At 48.5% G+C, this 17848-nt stretch overlaps 5 protein-coding genes across 5 annotated transcripts; 2 read left to right on the top strand and 3 right to left on the bottom strand.

Annotated features, from left to right (window-relative positions):
• Positions 1-1694: 1694 nt before the first annotated feature.
• LRP88_03471 (uncharacterized protein) lies at positions 1695-2841 on the top strand (the record flags this gene model as incomplete). Its single annotated transcript, XM_083240090.1, has 7 exons — positions 1695-1734; positions 1786-1970; positions 2018-2054; positions 2102-2169; positions 2218-2591; positions 2640-2707; positions 2819-2841. The coding sequence occupies 7 exons, from the start codon at positions 1695-1697 to the stop codon at positions 2839-2841; spliced, it is 795 nt and encodes a 264-aa protein (XP_083105220.1).
• Positions 2842-3341: 500 nt separating this feature from the next.
• On the bottom strand, positions 3342-6157 carry LRP88_03470 (uncharacterized protein; the record flags this gene model as incomplete). Its single annotated transcript, XM_083240089.1, has 3 exons — positions 3342-3960; positions 4019-4756; positions 4815-6157. 3 exons carry the CDS (start codon positions 6155-6157, stop codon positions 3342-3344), a joined length of 2700 nt encoding a protein of 899 aa, XP_083105219.1.
• Positions 6158-8822: 2665 nt separating this feature from the next.
• On the bottom strand, positions 8823-10013 carry LRP88_03469 (uncharacterized protein; the record flags this gene model as incomplete). The annotated part of the gene is made up of 1 exon (XM_083240088.1): positions 8823-10013. The coding sequence occupies one exon, from the start codon at positions 10011-10013 to the stop codon at positions 8823-8825; it is 1191 nt and encodes a 396-aa protein (XP_083105218.1).
• A 926-nt stretch (positions 10014-10939) lies between these two features.
• Positions 10940-12261, top strand: LRP88_03468 (uncharacterized protein; the record flags this gene model as incomplete). The annotated part of the gene is made up of 5 exons (XM_083240087.1): positions 10940-11015; positions 11087-11383; positions 11435-11511; positions 11561-11929; positions 11977-12261. 5 exons carry the CDS (start codon positions 10940-10942, stop codon positions 12259-12261), a joined length of 1104 nt encoding a protein of 367 aa, XP_083105217.1.
• A 2713-nt stretch (positions 12262-14974) lies between these two features.
• LRP88_03467 (MFS transporter) lies at positions 14975-16570 on the bottom strand (the record flags this gene model as incomplete). The annotated part of the gene is made up of 5 exons (XM_083240086.1): positions 14975-15025; positions 15077-15175; positions 15236-16277; positions 16329-16501; positions 16556-16570. 5 exons carry the CDS (start codon positions 16568-16570, stop codon positions 14975-14977), a joined length of 1380 nt encoding a protein of 459 aa, XP_083105216.1.
• Between the last annotated feature and the right edge of the window lie 1278 nt (positions 16571-17848).

Genomic DNA, 17848 nt, shown 5'->3' with positions numbered 1-17848 from the left:
TTTAAAAATTAGAAACGTATCTTCCTTATAGACTCTTTTTTAGTTGCTTCACAGGATGTGAGTTTCAATCGCCGCATCACGCACTGGCTGTTTGTTTTACAGCTTGTCGAAAGGTATACACCAGCGTTCAGTTCTTATTCTTTGTCTTGCAGCCCTCACAAGAGTTCACAGGTCCACAACCCTTGTCTTACCATCCGCTACCCATAAAGAAGAAGATTTCCCGTATACAGGAGACAGACATCGATTGATGACTGAGAAAGGGTCGTAGACTCGTAACTACGATAAACGCGGTCTCATCCTGTCCACCGATGATATTGTCGCAGGAGTTGATTGCCAGTTTCCACTGTCTTACCTGTGGGGCATTGACGTGAAACGGTGAAAAACACGAATTTCTTGGCTGTCATGAATGCCAATGTGCGAGAGGTTCCCAACCGCCCATGCAGATTTCTCTCCAAGTTGACCTGGTATTCTGGCAATAGTAGTAGAAAATGTTTCTCAGGCTCTACCTTGGCGCCTTTATTCTCTCCAAGCCGAAACTAGGTTGAAAAGCATACGAGCTCGTCACGGAAGCCAACCTCAGCCCTTTCGCTAGAATCCAGGCTGGCCCCGTAAGCAGAACATTGGCCACGGTGGTTGCTGTCATAAGGCCAAGTATGTCTCCGGCTTCTTGTCGCTTGGTGAGTTTCAAGGCGAGTTTTGAGATGGGCTTCGAGTTACTCCATCTTCTGTCATGTCAGAGCATTGCAAGTAGAAGAGTCGAGAGCGGCAATCTTCTAGTTGCCATATTCTAAGTGGAGAGAAGGGGGTTTTGTTTCAAAGCATCTTTACATCAAACTTGGGCTACCTGAGGTAAACCGAGGGCGCCTTGACGGTGGAAAACTGGGATTGTCAGCTTATGAATCATATTAAGATCTACTCCGTAAATCATTAAGAATATGTACCAAGTGGGTTAAATGTTACGAACAGGTGGAGTGACCCCTAAGCGAAGTGTCTGATCGCGGGCCTTGTCAAAGTGATTGGCCAATCGAAACATCAAAAAACTGTTTCAACGCGAGTCGCGCGCCGACCCAAACGGAGCTGAAATCCGTCTTGGGGAGTGACTACGGCCCCACGCTTCGCCCTGCTAACTGTACCTGGAGCATGACCCGACCCTGACACGCAGGGGCCGTTGCATCCGTATTACGCTTCACGGCTGCGATTGAAGCCACAACTGGGTGGCGACGACACTCTGCAACGTCTCGGCGTGCCGGAACTGGAGCGGAAGTTTCTTTAGGGGCGTTGCAGCGCTGTGTCATCCCGTTGCCAAGCTCTGCAGTTGATATATGTGTGCTCATGTTCCAGGCCATGTCCGGTCCCTGTTCTTTTTCCCCAAACATGTCCCACGCCAGATCTCGTCAATCTTGTGCTCGCACAATTACCCGCTCTTCGTAATGTCTAACTGCTTGCCGGGCTGGTATATCGTACTGTTATGGTTTGTTTCCCACGTGGCTGGGCAGGACCCTGCTTCACTGATTGGGCTGGTACCTGACTGTGCAGTGAGACATTTCTTCAACAAGCCCTCAGAGACCCCTGAGTGGCTAACATGCATCATAGCAACCATGCCTGGTCAAAGGACTTGAGAACGGAAACTGTACCCTCACAGCCATATCTGAATGCATGTGCACCAACATTACCATTCAAGCCGAGCTTTCAGAATGCGTGCAACTCTCCTGTCCGTTCAAGGACCAAGCTGGTGTGTACCTGTGCAATGTCTTTACTGTCTGTCTTCAAGGCTAACCGGCCCAGTTACCTCCACATTGTCGAACCAAATATGCGTCGGGTATCCCATCGAGTCACGAACACAACAGGTCAAGGCGGCTGCTATCGCCTGCGCGGCAGTGACATTTCCCATTGTCATCCTACGATGCGTTGCCCGACTGATGGTAACCAAGAGGTTATGGTGGGACGATTGGACAGCCCTTGTCGCAACGGTAATACCAGCCATATCGTAGCATTAGCCATCGCCAACACCTAGCAGGTTTTTCTAGTTGCCCTACTCGTTCTACAGACCCAAAGTAGGTTTACTCGGTGTTGAGAGGGTTTTCGCTCACAAGTTTGATAGGCACAGACCTCGGATTCGGCCTTCATTTTTGGAACGTCGATGTGGCAAACGCCAAGACCATCTTTCAGGTTTGCTCCCAGTCCCATACTGGTATGAATGATTCCTAACAAGCAAAGATATTCTACGCGACCCAGATTCTATACATTCTAATCCAAGTCTCGGCCAAAGCATCCCTTCTCGCCTTCTACTCACGAGTATTCACGAGTCGCACTTTTCGAATTGCTGTCTGGTCGGCAGCCGCCTTCCTCATCGGCCACGGCATCATCTTCTTGGGCTTGGTCATTTTCCAGTGCACCCCTATCGCTTCAGTCTGGAACCGACATCTCGAGGCTAAATGTCTGAATCTTACTGCCATCGGCTACGCCGGTGCTGTCTTTAGCATTGTTGAGGATATTGCCATTCTCATCCTGCCGATTCCCGAATTGTTGAAGCTTCAGCTTGGGGGGCGGAAGAAGACAGCCTTGTTCTTCATGTTCAGCATAGGGTCCTTGTGAGTAATTATTTGTCGCGGTATGTTCGAAGCTGCTAATACCTCCAGTGCCTGCGTCACATCGATGGTGCGTCTAAAATATCTAGTCAGCTTTGCCAGCACCCTCGATGCCACTTGTAAGTCGCTTCTCCACCCTCGGCCGTCGCCGACTAACACACACAAGGGGACAATGTCTATGTCGTTATCTGGTCCATGATTGAACTATCTTGCGCCTTAATCTGCGCCAGTCTCCCGGCACTACGGCCTCTGATACAAATGCTGCCAGGAGTTTTAAGCACAGCTAGGGGATCTTCGGTCAAGCACACGACAGATACCAGTCGACGAAATGCGAATACTCATCCTAGCGTTTCTGCACGAACAGAAAATCCCCAGAGAACCAAGAGAGAGATGAGCAACCATGGCAAAATGGGGGATGCATACCTGGATATCGAGTCCAGCAGTAGGGGTGGGAGTTATGAGTTGCAAACAGTGGCAAGCGAGAGGCGGATGGTTTAATTGTTCTAATAATGATTTAATGAGCCTAGATTACCTTAATAGGATAACTCACCTTATCGAATCCCAGTGCTCTGTAGTCAACTCATAATGTAGCGTTTGTTAAGACGGAGACTGGAGCCGGAATTCAGGACATGCAGCAGTGACACAACGTTTCTGGCTTATTAAGATACACCATTATCCATTGGATCCTTGTAACTGGCTTTCTCCATACAGCGGCTGCCAGTTTGGATGGGGCTATTTAAGCCACCACACACTTTACAGATACTTGACATCGAAAGGCACCGTCTCGGCAAAGTCCCAATCATCTTCCTCCTCAGCACTACCAAACACCCTCAGGGCGCTAAACACAATCTTGTACCTTCCCTCCGGAACAACTGTCCCATCAGCAAGTTCCCCTGTAAAGCCGAGCCTGTAGTTCCTCCGGATTACCCAAACATCCGGAAATCCGGGCATGTTCCCGATGCTGCGAATGGAAAAGAATTTGGTGACGGGGAGTTGCGTGTCCGTCAGCGCCACGACGTCTGCTCGGATCATTTGCGTTCCGAAGAGTAGACTGGCTACAATGCTTGGGTATTGGAATTGGCTACCTGGAAGTGGAGTTGTGCCAGGTTGGGGGATGATAAATGTCTTGTTGGCTGGGTCTGGTCGGCCATAGGTGCCCAGGAAAGTTCCATACTCAACGCCTTGTAGTAATACGGGAGTCTCTTTAATGCTCCCTGCAACACCCATATAAGGGATATTGTATGACTTTCCATTGTCTGCCGAGAGGGTAATAAGGCCGCTATATACGGGTAGCTGTGTTGCATTGACGTTCTTGGGTGGGATAGCTGTGATGCTCACTTCACCCGATGAACCCGCTGGAACAGTCAACTCCCTACTGACGATTAGTTTGAGACCTGGCAGTGTATCGTGGCAACAAGGTGCAATCATACTTGGGAGAAAATGATAACTCAGCCCAATCATCGACGATAGGGTTGGGAAATGCTGCAGCCGAGCGTGACCCAGCAGCAAAGGTGTACAACGTAGCAGCCTTGGTATGTCCCAGCTTATACGTGACATCTTCACCTCCCGTATTCTTAATGCTGAATTTCTTGCGGCCAGAGAAGTGGTCTGTGTCGTTGAACGAGATCTGACTCACACTGAGCACCGTGGTGGCATATGCGGCATCGTGAGCCTGGATTAGTCCTGAGCCTTGCTGAGCAACAGGTGCCAGTATATCGTGAACAGTCTTGCCATCGAACCACGAGTTGGGCTTGGAAGTGGAGGAAATCACACTCCGCAGCTCAAATGGATTATGAGATCTGCGGGCCTGTGCGACAAGTGCAAATATGGCGGCTGCTAGTGGTGTAGCCATAGAGGTCCCAGACATGACGGCGTATTCTCCCATGTTCATCGGGTATGTCGAGAGAATATTTCCACCTGGCGCTGTGAACTGAGGCTTTGACTCAACCTCCCAAGTCGGTCCCCAGGAGCTTGAAAGGCTGGTGAGACCCCCTGATTCCAAGTTTTCCAATGGCTCATAGTGATGGCCAGCCACGCTGGGATCAGTAATATCGATGGTGATATTTGATCCTTGGTTGAGGAGAGATATCCATTCTGCAGCTTGACCTGGTGTCACAACCCCAACACCTTCAAGGCCATTTGAGTAGGGGTTGATAGCTTGAAAAGATCTGTAGAAGTGTTATTCCCACCATACATGTTCTGATCCAATAGTATAAATGAACATACGAGTTAGTCTGGCTGTAGAATATCATGTATTTGCCCCCCTTGTCAGCCACGTTGTTACCCTGCTGCCAGGAGCCACAATCCGAGCTATCGGCGACCCGGACAAGGACGATCTTGGAAGACAGGTTGGGCGTATCTTCTGACAAAGGCGAGCAGGCGTCGTTTGTCAAAGTCGTATCATTACTCACAGCCCACAACGGTAGGGTTAGATTCTCTTTGAAACCAGGACCTCCATTGAGGAACCCAAAGGAGCGGGTATCTTTATCCACCGTGTAAGACGCAGCAGTGAGAAGCAGGGGACTAATCGTGTTTTGAACCGAACCGACGGCATTTACGTTAACCCCTGTAGCTGGAGAAGCGGTCAAAAACAGACCCGATGAGCCACCGTTCCCTGGAGCCACCATGACCGACACGCCCTCCGCAGCGATGCGGGAGGCTGCTATTCCCCAGGGATCAGTGGCCCAACCCGTGTAGTACCCGGCAGAATATGAGATGATGTCACTCCCTTCTTCAAAGGCGGCGTTGAAAGCGTCGAGCATGATATCGTTGGTTGATAGCCCTGTGCAACCCCAGACTCGGTACATGCCAAGAGTAACATCTGGGGCAGCGCCGGTAAAATTCAGTTCGTTGGATTGAGCCGCGATGATGCCTGCGACATGAGTCCCATGGCCGACGCAGTTGTCATACGGATCGTCGTCAGGTTCCGGCTTTCCCGGCGGCGAGTAGTAGTCGCCAACAAGATCCCGGCCATAGGCTACCAAACACCCCTTGCCAAAGCAGCCGCCGAGGGCTGGATGCATATAGTCGACGCCGCTGTCAACAACGGCGATGCGGATACCTTTGCCTGTATAACCCTCAGCCCTCAGCTTGTCGACTTGAGTCATCACGTGAGGTGTAAAGGTATCCTTCTCGGTATCGCGACGTTTCCTCGAGTCGAATGAGGCGGAGGCAGTTGCGTTCTTCCCAATCATTACCGGGTTGGGTGCCGGCATCTTGATCACCTTGACAGGCCAAATGCTCTTGACTTCAGGCCTCGCGGCAATCTGGTCGGCAATTTCACCGCTCTCATCATCGGTGGTATTGTCGAGTCTAAACGAGGCCCCGTGGAAGAGTCGATAATTGAAGGTCTTGCGCGGCTCAACTTTGATGCCTAGGTCCTCGTAGAAGCTCTCTCCGGGGTCTTTATTGTCCTCCCACTCGACAATGAAGGCGCCCGGGACAACGTCAGCCTCTTCTTCTGGTGATGGAGCTTGATCATTTGCTTGAGATGATGCGTTGGCAAGGGCTGCGGGAAACAGGCCTAGAAGCGTAGCCAGGGCCCAGGTTGCGACCACATCCCTCTTCATACTGGGCAAAGGAAACGATTCTTCAACTTGGTGGCTCTTTTTCCTAGATGAGAGAAAAGATAGAGCGACGAGGACTACTCGGGTGGTTCAGCAAAGGGTATTAAATGACGAGCATCACGCCATGGGGATTATCTATGCCCCCCCAACTTGCCAAGGCTCGTATCCTACAATTTAGTCAAGGGCCTCCAGAACATGATGCTTGTATATCACATTCACAGTTGCATTGTGACAAAAAGACCTTCCTTTTTGGGTTCTATACGGAACACTATGTTACACTGGAGCTAGTCTCGGCTTTGCCATAAACCCGAATCCGCGTACATGAAACCTCACAACTGGATGCCACCAATTATATTTCTCGATATTGATATATTCAAGGATAAGAAGGCGATAAGTCCTATCAGTAACAAGTGTGTGCCGCTAGTTGCCAAGAAAGTATCCACTGAGACCGCTGCAAGAGTTCACTATCTAAAGTGTAGGTACTCAACATGATACAATCGAATTCTCAATTATAAATGTATTTTATTTAAATACCTTTGAGCCCCTGATCAGCCAATCAATATTCCCAAGCACTCCGCTTCCATATAAAAACACGTCAAGAAAGAAGAGAGAAATAGCTCCGTGATGTCTTCAAGCTTGCACCACAAATGGTATACGTCATCTCCACTCTAAAATCACATCAAGACTTCTCAACCAACTCTTCCTTAGGCTGAGACGCAATAATCTTGGGGATAGCCAGCCACACCATGCCCATAGAGTCATACGAAGGCTTCTCGAGAGAAACCATCAAAATGGTGACCTGGACAATGGCGAGGACGAAGAGCGAAATATCAAAGCGCCTCCGGTTCTATCCAAAGTCAACATCTTGCACGTAAATCGAATTAATTTTTGAGCGCACCATGTAGGTTCCAAGAATCGGTATTTTCCGTTGACCCTTAACTTTTGAAATGCTTGACAGCGCGAAGCCAGCCAAAGAAAAATCAGCCACGCCGGAAACCACATCCCAGATGATCCAAAGGACGACAGATGTGCCATTCAGATGGTAAAATATCCTCAAGATCGACATGAGGGTGCGGGCAACAAGTATGGTCCACATAGACAGTCGACGCTGCAGCATTGCCTCGTCGTTAGTAGCGAGAGAAAAATCATTCCAGGTCCAGCAGCAGTCGCAGGGCTCGCCATCGGGCCGGGAGCATGGTTCAAACCAAGGGAGCATAATGGTCGAGTTTTCAAACTGCGATGGTTAAATGGTGGAGGCTGTTGGTTTTAATGGTGGAAATCAAATCGTTGATGATTGAGGATGAAGAAGAGGCGCTTCATTTAGGCGGGGAGCATTTACATATAAAGGTAGTCAGGCGTTTTCATGACAGGGATCATGTTGGCTGTGTCGTGTAGCAGAAACGCATGTTGGTCGTTGCAGGATGAGGCTGTGCCAGTCAACAGGACTAGTCTGCCCCTGTAACGACACTTATTTGGGGCTGTCTGTCGGCCTACCAGTTCGCCCAATGTTTCAACTGCCAGCATCCATGCCCTCACTAGCCACTATTGGGCACGACTCAGCCCCGTATTTCACCCTGTCAACATAGCCCACTCTAGAGGTTAGTTGGGACCCAAGGGTTTCGCAATGGTAGCCCCAATAGGCACCCAGCTTGTTGAAAAAAAAAACAGGAAATAAAAAGCAAATAAAAGTAGCCTTTCACTCATCTTGTTTGACAAATAAGTTCAAGAACAGAGCGACCATTGTGCTAATTTAGCAAGAACTTCAAATCGGCAGACTTTTCTTTTAACACTACCCATAAAGTCTGTCTTGCTTATCCCATGAGCTGTCATAAGCCTCCGGCGGGGTCACGACAGGGGGGTCAGTCCAATTAAAATGTGCGAAATGAAAGGTACATTACTAGCCTAACAAATTGGCCTATGGTATAAGTACCAACAATCTGGCGAGTTACAAATCGCAACATTACACCTCTTGCAGCCGTAGACCGTCTGCCGGCCGCGATGCCGCCTCTTGTTGCCGTCAACCTCCTGCAGAGCTGTTATTTTCTGGCCCCTTGACCTCGGCTGCCCAAGCTGAATTCCTTGGCAGGCTAGGCAGTCTGATTTTACATGCCGATTGACATGGTTGATCGTGCGATTGAGGTGTTCACGGCGTTTTTGGGGGTTATTGAGATCAGATTCGTCTCCTGACCGGTAACGCTTCCTTGCCCGACTTTCTTGACCGTAGGTGTTAAATAAGGAGTTATAAATATGCTCTCGCCACTGCGTTTGGTTCTTGAACCGCGGCCAATTTAGCTGGGGGCTATGAAGCTGTAATAGATAGGTATTCACGAGGATAACTTCAAGAAGAAAGGTCCAAGTGAGAGCCTGCCACGGGCCCCGACGAAGAGGGTGATCATAGCTTGTGTATGACCTCAATTGGTCGCCTCGGTCAACGTGGTTCATCTCGTGATTATAAGCAGCAGCGACTGTCGGGATTGAGATGACCTTAATAGCTTCGTCACCAAAAAAACGCTGTATTGGCCGGGCTCGTGAGTGGTCTGTGGACGGCTTCTTCCTCTTCTATTCAGTGCGTTCATCGACGTTGAAAACGTTAGTCATAAATAATACGAGGGCGTTATCTTTCCAAGCGATCTGATTGACCTGACGAAGAGACAAATTAGTAAGGAATTTACATATAATCTTGTCTCAGACTGATTACCTTATTATCTGGTGTAGGGATAGCTCTGGCTTCATTGAAGTCATACTCGCTTTTCCCGTTCTTATCAAGCTTCTTCTCTTGCTTGAGGTCCTTGTGAATGCCGCTGTTGACTCGTGCCGTGCCTGTGGCACCGTGGCCGTGGGCGCGGAGACAGCGAAAAAGGTCTGCGGACGAGAAGAGGTTATCAAAGAAGACATGATATGTCTCTTGCGGCAGCAAATTACATAAGGCAATAACGACACCTTGCGTATTATTGAGAGGAATAAGCTTGTCATCCGTAGGGGCCTGGCCCTTCTTCTTTTGCTGCTTCTTGCCCTTCTTCGTGACGCCGGCCGTACCGTATTTCGAGCCCTTAAGGTGCCACAACCAGCGGATAAAGAAGCCGACTTGGGCTTCAACCCAGATCTTAAAGCCTAGAGGGATAGGCTTATTGCTAACGAAGGCCGTATCAAAAGATCTGCCGGTGTAGCGGATTATGCACTCATCTACAGCGACGTTAGAGCCCGGCTCAAAGAGCAGTGCCGACATGTGTTGTATATGCTCAGACCACTCTTCAGCAGCTTGGAATACCCTCGGCAGGTTAGATTCGTCGGTCTCGTCGATCTTGGTGTGGTCAAAAGGGCGTAAATAGCGGTGGATCAACTGAAACCTCCACAGCGGCATGAACTTGATGATTGAGTGGAGAGGGCGTTGTTCTCCTAGCTTTGGGGTACTCCAATGGCTCTCGATGGTCCTCTCCTTGTGAATCCCTATATAAATTAGCAGCCCGAGCCACACATATACCTGTGCAGCGGAGAGGCCGTCCCAGGCAAGGATCCTTGACTGGTCGAGCAGGGGGTTATTCCAGCTGTCGATAACGCCATTTTCCAGCAGATAACCGACCCAGCTATTGGTGTATTCAATCCATCGATATATAAAGGAAATAGGCACAAAAAGCTGGAATAGCTCAAGGGGTGTATTGGGCAGTTGATGCACTTTGAAATCGCGATGCGGTACGTTGAAAGGTTGAAAGTTGAAGCCTCGTGATGCCTCCGCGGGGAAATTAGGGCCTCGCGTGGGGTCATTAGGGCCAACCGGCCGGCTATGTGTTTCCTTGATAAAGCTCTTGTCATCATAGGCATTATCTGCCTGTGACTCGTCGGGATCTGATTGTGTATTCATTGTTCAGATGAAAATGATTTCTATGGTATATTGCTAGGAATTGCTTCATGTGAGGAACTAATGGTACCCCTCACGTACTGCGGTCATCACGTGGCCCAAGTGGGGCGAGGTACGGAGCGGAGGCTTATGACAGCTCATGGGATAATCAACTAACATTTTTGCCTTTATCGGCAGGTTATGGAGGTTGCTCATCTTTAACTCTTGGGAAGGTCGAGGCATTCCTTACTATGCCGAGATCGGACAATCTTGTCGTCAATGACGTCTCTAAAGAGGCAAAGCCGATCGGACATTGAATACCAGACCCAAAACCCTTGTCGGTTTGTTGTCTCCATTTTAGCCCTGTTAGCGGGAATTAGGCGGGAATTAGAAGAGGCTAGGGACGCCACGACTTTTTGGATCTGGGGTAGCAATTCTCTGATGTGATTGGGCAATATGATTAGGAGGCCAAACAGGCAGAGTGCCAGCTCTCCCGTTGTTCACACATGTCAGCGATAGAGGTCTACCAAAAGAGATAGAAACTACTATAGCCGAATCATCAGCCGAGCTATCACTATTGGACATGCAACATCTCTTGCACGACTTGAATTCCCCTATATCAGTTGCAACATCCACCGGCCTATCAATGGAGTCGTATTAACCAAATAGATACCTCGCAGATTACGCCATCACCACCAAAAGCAGGCAATCGATCGACAAGTCACATCAACAACTTTCAGCCAAACAAGACCAGTAGATTATGCATTCGTGTGCGGGGAAATTGATCACGACATCCACCGTTGCTTCTTTCAATTCTGGGGTGATATGTCAGCAATCCGATGGTCGGCATTCCTCCTTATAATCAACCCAGCATCTCGAGTCCTGACTCTTGTTTCTGCTCTTTCATCCAGAATTTTCAAAAATTCTCGAGTCATTTGTAAAAGCCCAACATGCCTTCCGCCGTCCAAGACATTCCGCAGTACACCTACGTGCCCGAAACCAAGGAGAACCTTGATTGGGCAGAGTGTATGACACCCTTGCCTATGCAATCCATCACTTCGCCCAATCTTCTCGCTCAGGATATTAACATCTCGTAGTGGCCAACGTCGATCTCTCCAAATATGGAACCCAAGAAGGTAACGCCGAACTCGCCCGTGTTCTCGTAGACGCCATCCGGACCAAGGGCTTCTTCTACGTTACCAACTTTGGCATCCCCCAAGCCAATATCGACAGGCAGTTTGCCCTCGGTCAGGCCTTCTACGATCTTCCTCTAGAGGAAAAGTTCAAGTACGTCCCGGATCTTGATGCCGGAGATTACAATGGCTACAGACCTGCTGGAAGACGAACTCTGTCGGGAGGCGTGAAGGAAAAGACTGAAGTGTGGAACATGGCCAGTGAGTTACCAAAATTGCGATGCCAAAGAGCTACTAACACAGTTACTTCAGCCAAGGATGGTAAAATCACACAGCCTATCCCCACCCTGCTGAAGAATCATCTCGAGGAGATCGAGGCTTTTGCCAAGGTTTGACACCTATAGCTATATCTCGCCATACCACTAACACAAAGCCCAGGACCTGCACGACAAGGTTCTTGACCCATTGCTCCACCTCGTCGCCATCGCCCTGGAGATCCCAGAGGACTATCTCGTCAAGCTCCACAAGTGGGGAACACACAATGAATCCCACCTTCGATATATGAAGTACGGAAAGTTCTCCCTACAAGAGATCGAAGCTCTTGAGGATGGTCTTTGGTCTCGCGGTCACACGGACCTCGGATCTTTCACGCTCTTGTTCAGACAGCCTGTCGCCGGCCTTCAGATCAAAGACAACGAAAACGGAAGCTGGAAGTGGGCAAAGCCGCTTGATGGAAGTTTGACCGTCAACGCGGGCGATGCTTTGAGCTTCCTGACTGGAGGATACGTCAAGTCAACAATCCACAGAGTAGGTCCCAGTCCACAACTCGTAGTACAACTCTAACACAACACCAGGTCTCTGTGCCCCCCAAGGACCAGCGCAACGTAGACCGCCTAGGCCTCCTCTACTTTTCTCGCTCGCAGAACGACTTTGTTCTCAACACCATAGACTCTCCCGTACTCAAGCGCGAGGGGTACACCCAGAATGAGTTTGAGTCTGGTGGCCATTCAGTCCCCACTATGGAAGAGTTTACTCGTCTGAAGCAGACTTGGCAGCAGTCTAAGAAGAGGGGCACGAGCTACGAGGAGTTGGAGGGACAACAAATCTTGCCTGGTTTCAAGGGCAAGTACTTTGCATGATTTCAAGTGGAGTAGTCATGTGTAAAAAGAATCCCCAAATACACAATCAAGGCCCACGAGCTTCATTCATGAGCAAAAAGTGAGGAAAAAATAAGCGGCTATATTCTCGCGTTGCTGACGGGGAAGCATCAGGCAGCAAGGGGCTGTGCAAGAAAATGCCGCATCTTGCCTCTATTTGCGATGGTAAATCTCACCCACTTGGTCAATCTCCTACAATCTAGGAATCGGATACCGTCGCAGCATCTCTCCTGTCCACTAGTTTTCAAAGAAGCCACAGCAAAAAGACTTCAATCATGGCCATGCCGATACCCAACGTTGATGAGTCGCAGATCTGCCAAGGCTGTCGAAACGTCTTGCAAGCAATCCTAGCGACGTTCCAGTCTACAAAACTTGGCATGACTCATGGAAAGACTGGTGTCATCGCAGATGCAAGTCATATCGTGCAGAAATTGCAAGGGCTAAGTGTTAAAAAAGAACCACTGCCTTGCAAGATGTGCGAGTTTCTCCGCCGCACCCTCGCCCCAGATTCCCCATTTGCAAACGGTCAAGCCAATTGGTTGGAAGTTTTTGGGCACCCCGTAAAGACGCTCCTCAGTTCTCACTCAATTCGTGACGATGATCCTGCCCTATCTGCAGCTCCGGTGCAGAATGTGGTGCGATCTTGGTTGTTTCGGCTTGGACATAGATACGTCAGGTCTCGCTTCCGACCTGATGCTTATTACTTCGGGATTTCTGGGCCTGAAGGCTCGACATATGGGCGTAAGAGCGTGCAGCACTTCGTAACGAGTCGAAACTGACCAATCTATAGGTGCGAGGCCCTCGGGCGACTCCGAGGAAAAGGAATCAACACCACCCCCCAGTTCAATAGCCACCGTTGTACCCATCCTGAAACTTATCAACTTTGCCGTTCTGAGATGTTGGATTACCAACTGCCCGCCTGAATGCAGAGCCCCACGGAGCTGGTCCAATGCAGAGTGGGATCTCGTCAACCTGATTGACTGTGAGACGCGTCGAGTTGAAAAGGCACCCAAAGGATCCGGATTCATCGCCCTCAGCTACGTATGGGGACAGCCGACAGAGAAAAACCCTCGTCCAATCAAGTACCCGATCCCCTTTCAGCTCCCAGATCGCTGCACGCCTACCATCGAGGACTCGATACAAGCAACTAGAAAACTCGGCTTTAGATACCTATGGGTGGATGCCTTATGTATCAGTGGTGAACCAGATCTGATGATGAAACAAATATCTCGCATGGACTTGATATACAGTCGTGCAGACCTCACGATAATAGCACTAGCAGGGAAAGATGCCTCGCATGGGCTCCCAGGTGTCAGTACACCACGTGCCGCGACAAGCCAAAGCAGTCAAGCCTTGAAAGTCATTCAGGGCAGCAGTTGCTACACTTTAGCATCAGTACTGGCTCCTTTAGAATCAGTTATCAGTGATTCTGTTCATACTACCAGGGGCTGGACTTACCAAGAAGACTTTCTCTCTACGCATCAACTGGTCTTTGCCGATGACAGCGTTTACTTCACATGCCCATTCGGCTCGCTGCAGGAGTCAGTCGCCATCCCGTCAGATGTTGAAGCGCTCCTACGACGTCAGGGACCGCTGAGTCCAGGTGAAGGGAGTCGGCAGCTTGCAAACCCCGAATGGCTCTACAAAGGACCCGATTTTATCGTCCATCCAAAGAAGAAAGGGAAATCAGCCGGTTCTAGCTTTCTGGAAGTGTTTCATCACCATGTCGAGGAATACACTCGTCGAAACCTATCCTTTGATGGTGACAGTTTGCATGCGTTTAAAGCAGTTCTCGCACGTTTCTCTTCCCATGGCTTACTCCATCTTTGTGGGGTTCCATTTGAAGAGAACATAGATGCTGGGAAGGACCTCCAGTACACCAGACCAGCCTCAATGAACAAAGCACATGACAATATGTCGACTCAGGACTTTGAGACTGGCCTCGCTTGGGTTCACATGGACTATGCTATCAAGAGGCGTTCTCACCTTCCCTCTTGGACATGGGCTGGATGGGAGGGCGCGGTGTCATGGGAGGGAGGATGTAAGCCCCTAACACCAGAGAAAAGGCCCAGATTCTTCGTTCTGGATAAAACACAGAGAGAACCAATGAAACATTCAGACACGTTGGTCGAAGCTAAAGATTGGGCAACGAAAAGAGAACACGCAAATGAGCCCGAGTATCTCATTGTACAGACGAGCAATTGGGCTCAAGTTACGCTTGAGAGCGAAAGACCAACCAAATCAATGAGGTGGACTTTCCGTATATACAAAGGGGAGAAGGACAGTGGCGAAGAGGACACTCTCTTCGCCAGTATTTCGACGCCAGAGTGCCATCAGGCAATGATTCGTCAGAGAAGCCTGGCAGCGTTCCAGGTGGCAGAGAACCGTGAATCAACAATCTGGCTAATCATATGGGAAACGGATCGCCAAGGAGCTAGTGGAAGGCGTATTTGGGAGCGGGTTGGTTTAGGTCGGGGTCGGATAACCCAGTTTCTTGCTACAAACCTAGCTCAACAGGAATTTCTCCTGGGTTAACATAAACTATATACAGAACTCAATAATTTGAGTAAATGAAACTTGAATACGATTGACAACTGCCAACTCTTCACTTAAGATCCTCAGTTGTTCTTCTGCTTTCTCTCATGCCTTGCGCTGCACATTTTTGATAACCCTCGATCTCGTCTACATCCCTCCCTTAGACAGCGTGAGTTGCATTCTTGCTTCGATGGCGAAGCTTTTCACCACACTACACCCTGTTAGTAAACATAGCCGACTTAGCCTGGTGTGAAACGCTTACATAGAAGAGGATAAAAGGGATCGGGATGAACAGAATCGACAGCCCTCCCAAAAGAGAGTTACCAGGACCAATACCCAAATTCCGAAACAAAGCTCGCGCCTGATGTGCATGTTAGCTTCAACTCAGAACTCCAAAGGGTTAGATGTTTGCATAGCCTACAAAAAGGGGGAAAACAACACCACAGGAAGCTCTAAAGAGGGCATTCCCGGCAAGCACCGAAGCCGCATACTGAGGATACTCCATACCCAGATAACTAAGAACCGGCATAAACAGCGTGATGATGCTAACGGTGAAAGATCCAGACCCAACTAGCGGCACCATCCAGTGGATGCTCGAGCGCGCTGTCCATCCATACCAAAAGAGGCAGATAGGAAGGGCGACGGCCCCAAAGAATGTCGGCGGTAAAACAACCGCTGGAAGAATTGGCGGTTGCCTGAGAGTCGGAACCAGGTGTTTTTGGATCCAGTATAGGTAGCAGGGCAGGGTGAGAGCTCCTCCAACGAAAATGCCGAGAAAGACAAGCCCTTGAAGACCAATGTTGAACCCATAGATGTCCCCAAATACCAATGGGAATGATTCAAACCAAAGGTAGAGAATGCTATATATGAGTGCGCAATAAAGGTCCACAAAGAACACGACCGGCGAGGAGAAAGTCAGAGTAAAAGCTCTTGCCAAGACAATGAGATTGTCCTTGACAGTGACCCCCTCGGCATCGATCTCCGACTGGCTCTTCAGCCTTGAATCACCCGTCGCGACTCTCAATCGCTTTGCCCTTCGGTAAAGAATGTTGGCTTGGCTGGTCTCGGGCATTAAGAAGAATATCATGGTGAGGACTGCGGCGCAGAGCCAAGTCAGCTCCCAGATAGTCCACCGCCAACCTTTAGCCTGAGCAGCGAAGCTTCCAATGAGAGGACCCATGACTGGACCTAAAATTCCCACTGAGCCAAAGATGCCGATCCAGTACGGAACTTCTACTGGGGGGTACATGTCCATGATTGTTGCTCCTCCAGTTGCGAGAACGGGGACACCAAAGAAGCCTGTCAAAAATCGAAACACGAGAAGCATGGCCGTGTTTGTTGCATAACCCGTCGGCAGTTCCAACAAGACAAAGTCAAAGAGGGTCCAGAAGTATATCCTGCTCCGACCAATCTGTGGAATTTCAGACATGGGCGAAAAGAGCATGGGGCCAAGGCCGTAACCACTAGTGATATCATCAGCTCAGTACAACTCAAGAGGGTTCAGAGGCGCGTACAGGACAAACAGCGAGAGCCCAAGTGTCGCCACAATCTCACTAGCACCAAACTCTTCCATTACACTCAGCTCACCGGGCGTGTAGATGGAGCTCCTGATGTAGATGCCAAAGTTGAGGATGCAGATTTGAACCCTCACCAGGAGCTTGCGCGAACTGGACCAGTTTTGGGGGTTCTTCGCAGAGAGTCAGCAACCTGATTCTTTTCGTGATATCTTGGGGGAATTAACTAGCCTTTGGGTCATCTTTTCCGTACCAGTCGACAAGAACAATATCTGTGGCGTTCTGGCGTAAACCGCTCTCATCCGGTATCTCATCATTCTGGCCGTTGTGCTGAAATGCCTTGTTTTTTTCTGCCTTTTCCGGGATCTTCGAGTCAGAGGAATTGTCTATGTGCCTTTTAGCAAACTTTTCATAAATCTTGGGATTTATTTCATCCGGAAATTTGAGCAGTTGACGTTTTGATAACAAGCAGCCAAGTTGCCCAAAGACCGTATCTCCAACGTACTCGCTCATGATTGTCTCTGCTGCGTGCCAAACCAAAGCATTCTTAGGGGAGATATTTACATCCTTTATTTATATCATCATCAGATCAGAGCATTGTACTTGAGCCTCGGTATTGAAAGAGTACAAATTTGATTGGTTAACATCGGACTTAAACCCTGTTAATCCCGACATCGAGGTAGTCACAGCCTTCATGTACATCAGCCCCCGGAGTTAGGATGAAGGGCGGACCAATTGGCAGATATTATAACCTCTTTCTATTGATGATCAATAGGCTCAAGTAAGTTGAGGGCGTCTGTGGTTCGATCCATCCTTGAAAAGGGAGGTGACACAAGATCACGATGTAGTTTTCGGCACATTGGAAAGACATGGATACAGTAAGCTTAACTACCCGTGGGTCTGTGTGATATGGGACCCACTCATGGAGTAGGCGGCAAAATATTAGGATAGTTACGAAATTCTAGGATACCTTATTACCTATAAATATAATATACCGAGGGTAAATTTCCCACTTTGCCAGTTAGTATATATCTTAAACTTAATAAAAAATTCTATATAGTATATTTTAGGCGTAATAAAGCTATACTTAAAAGATCTCTTATGCTATATACTTATAAGTTATAGTATTATAATGATTTAAGTATTCTAGGTATTTCTCTTTAATATCTTAAAGTCTTGCCTCTTAACTCTTTATATAGCAGCTAATTTACTCTATAGTTAGAGGAGGGCTAAGCATAGTTATATAGCTTTCTTATAAATCCTCTAGGGGGCATAAAATTTATATAATTTAGTAATATCTAGTAATAAAAGGAATAAGTATTAAGGAGTATAATAACGCAGGGGGGAAAAGAGGTAATTCTAGCTCTTTTATTACTTCTTAAGTAAGATTAAGTATTTCTATGCTATCTTTATTATTATCTTTTTTATTAATATTACTTATAATAATATTATTATTAATAAGAGGCTTCTTTATAGTATTACTTAAATAAAACTTAACTTTATCGCTTAATAGAGGAAAG

The sequence above is a fragment of the Fusarium phalaenopsidis genome, assembly GCF_050370095.1.
Source record: "Fusarium phalaenopsidis strain FUZ10S chromosome Unknown contig_32286, whole genome shotgun sequence".
NCBI lineage: Eukaryota > Fungi > Ascomycota > Sordariomycetes > Hypocreales > Nectriaceae > Fusarium > Fusarium phalaenopsidis.
Note: the sequence above shows the minus strand (reverse complement) of the source record. Positions and strands in the feature narration are given on the sequence as shown.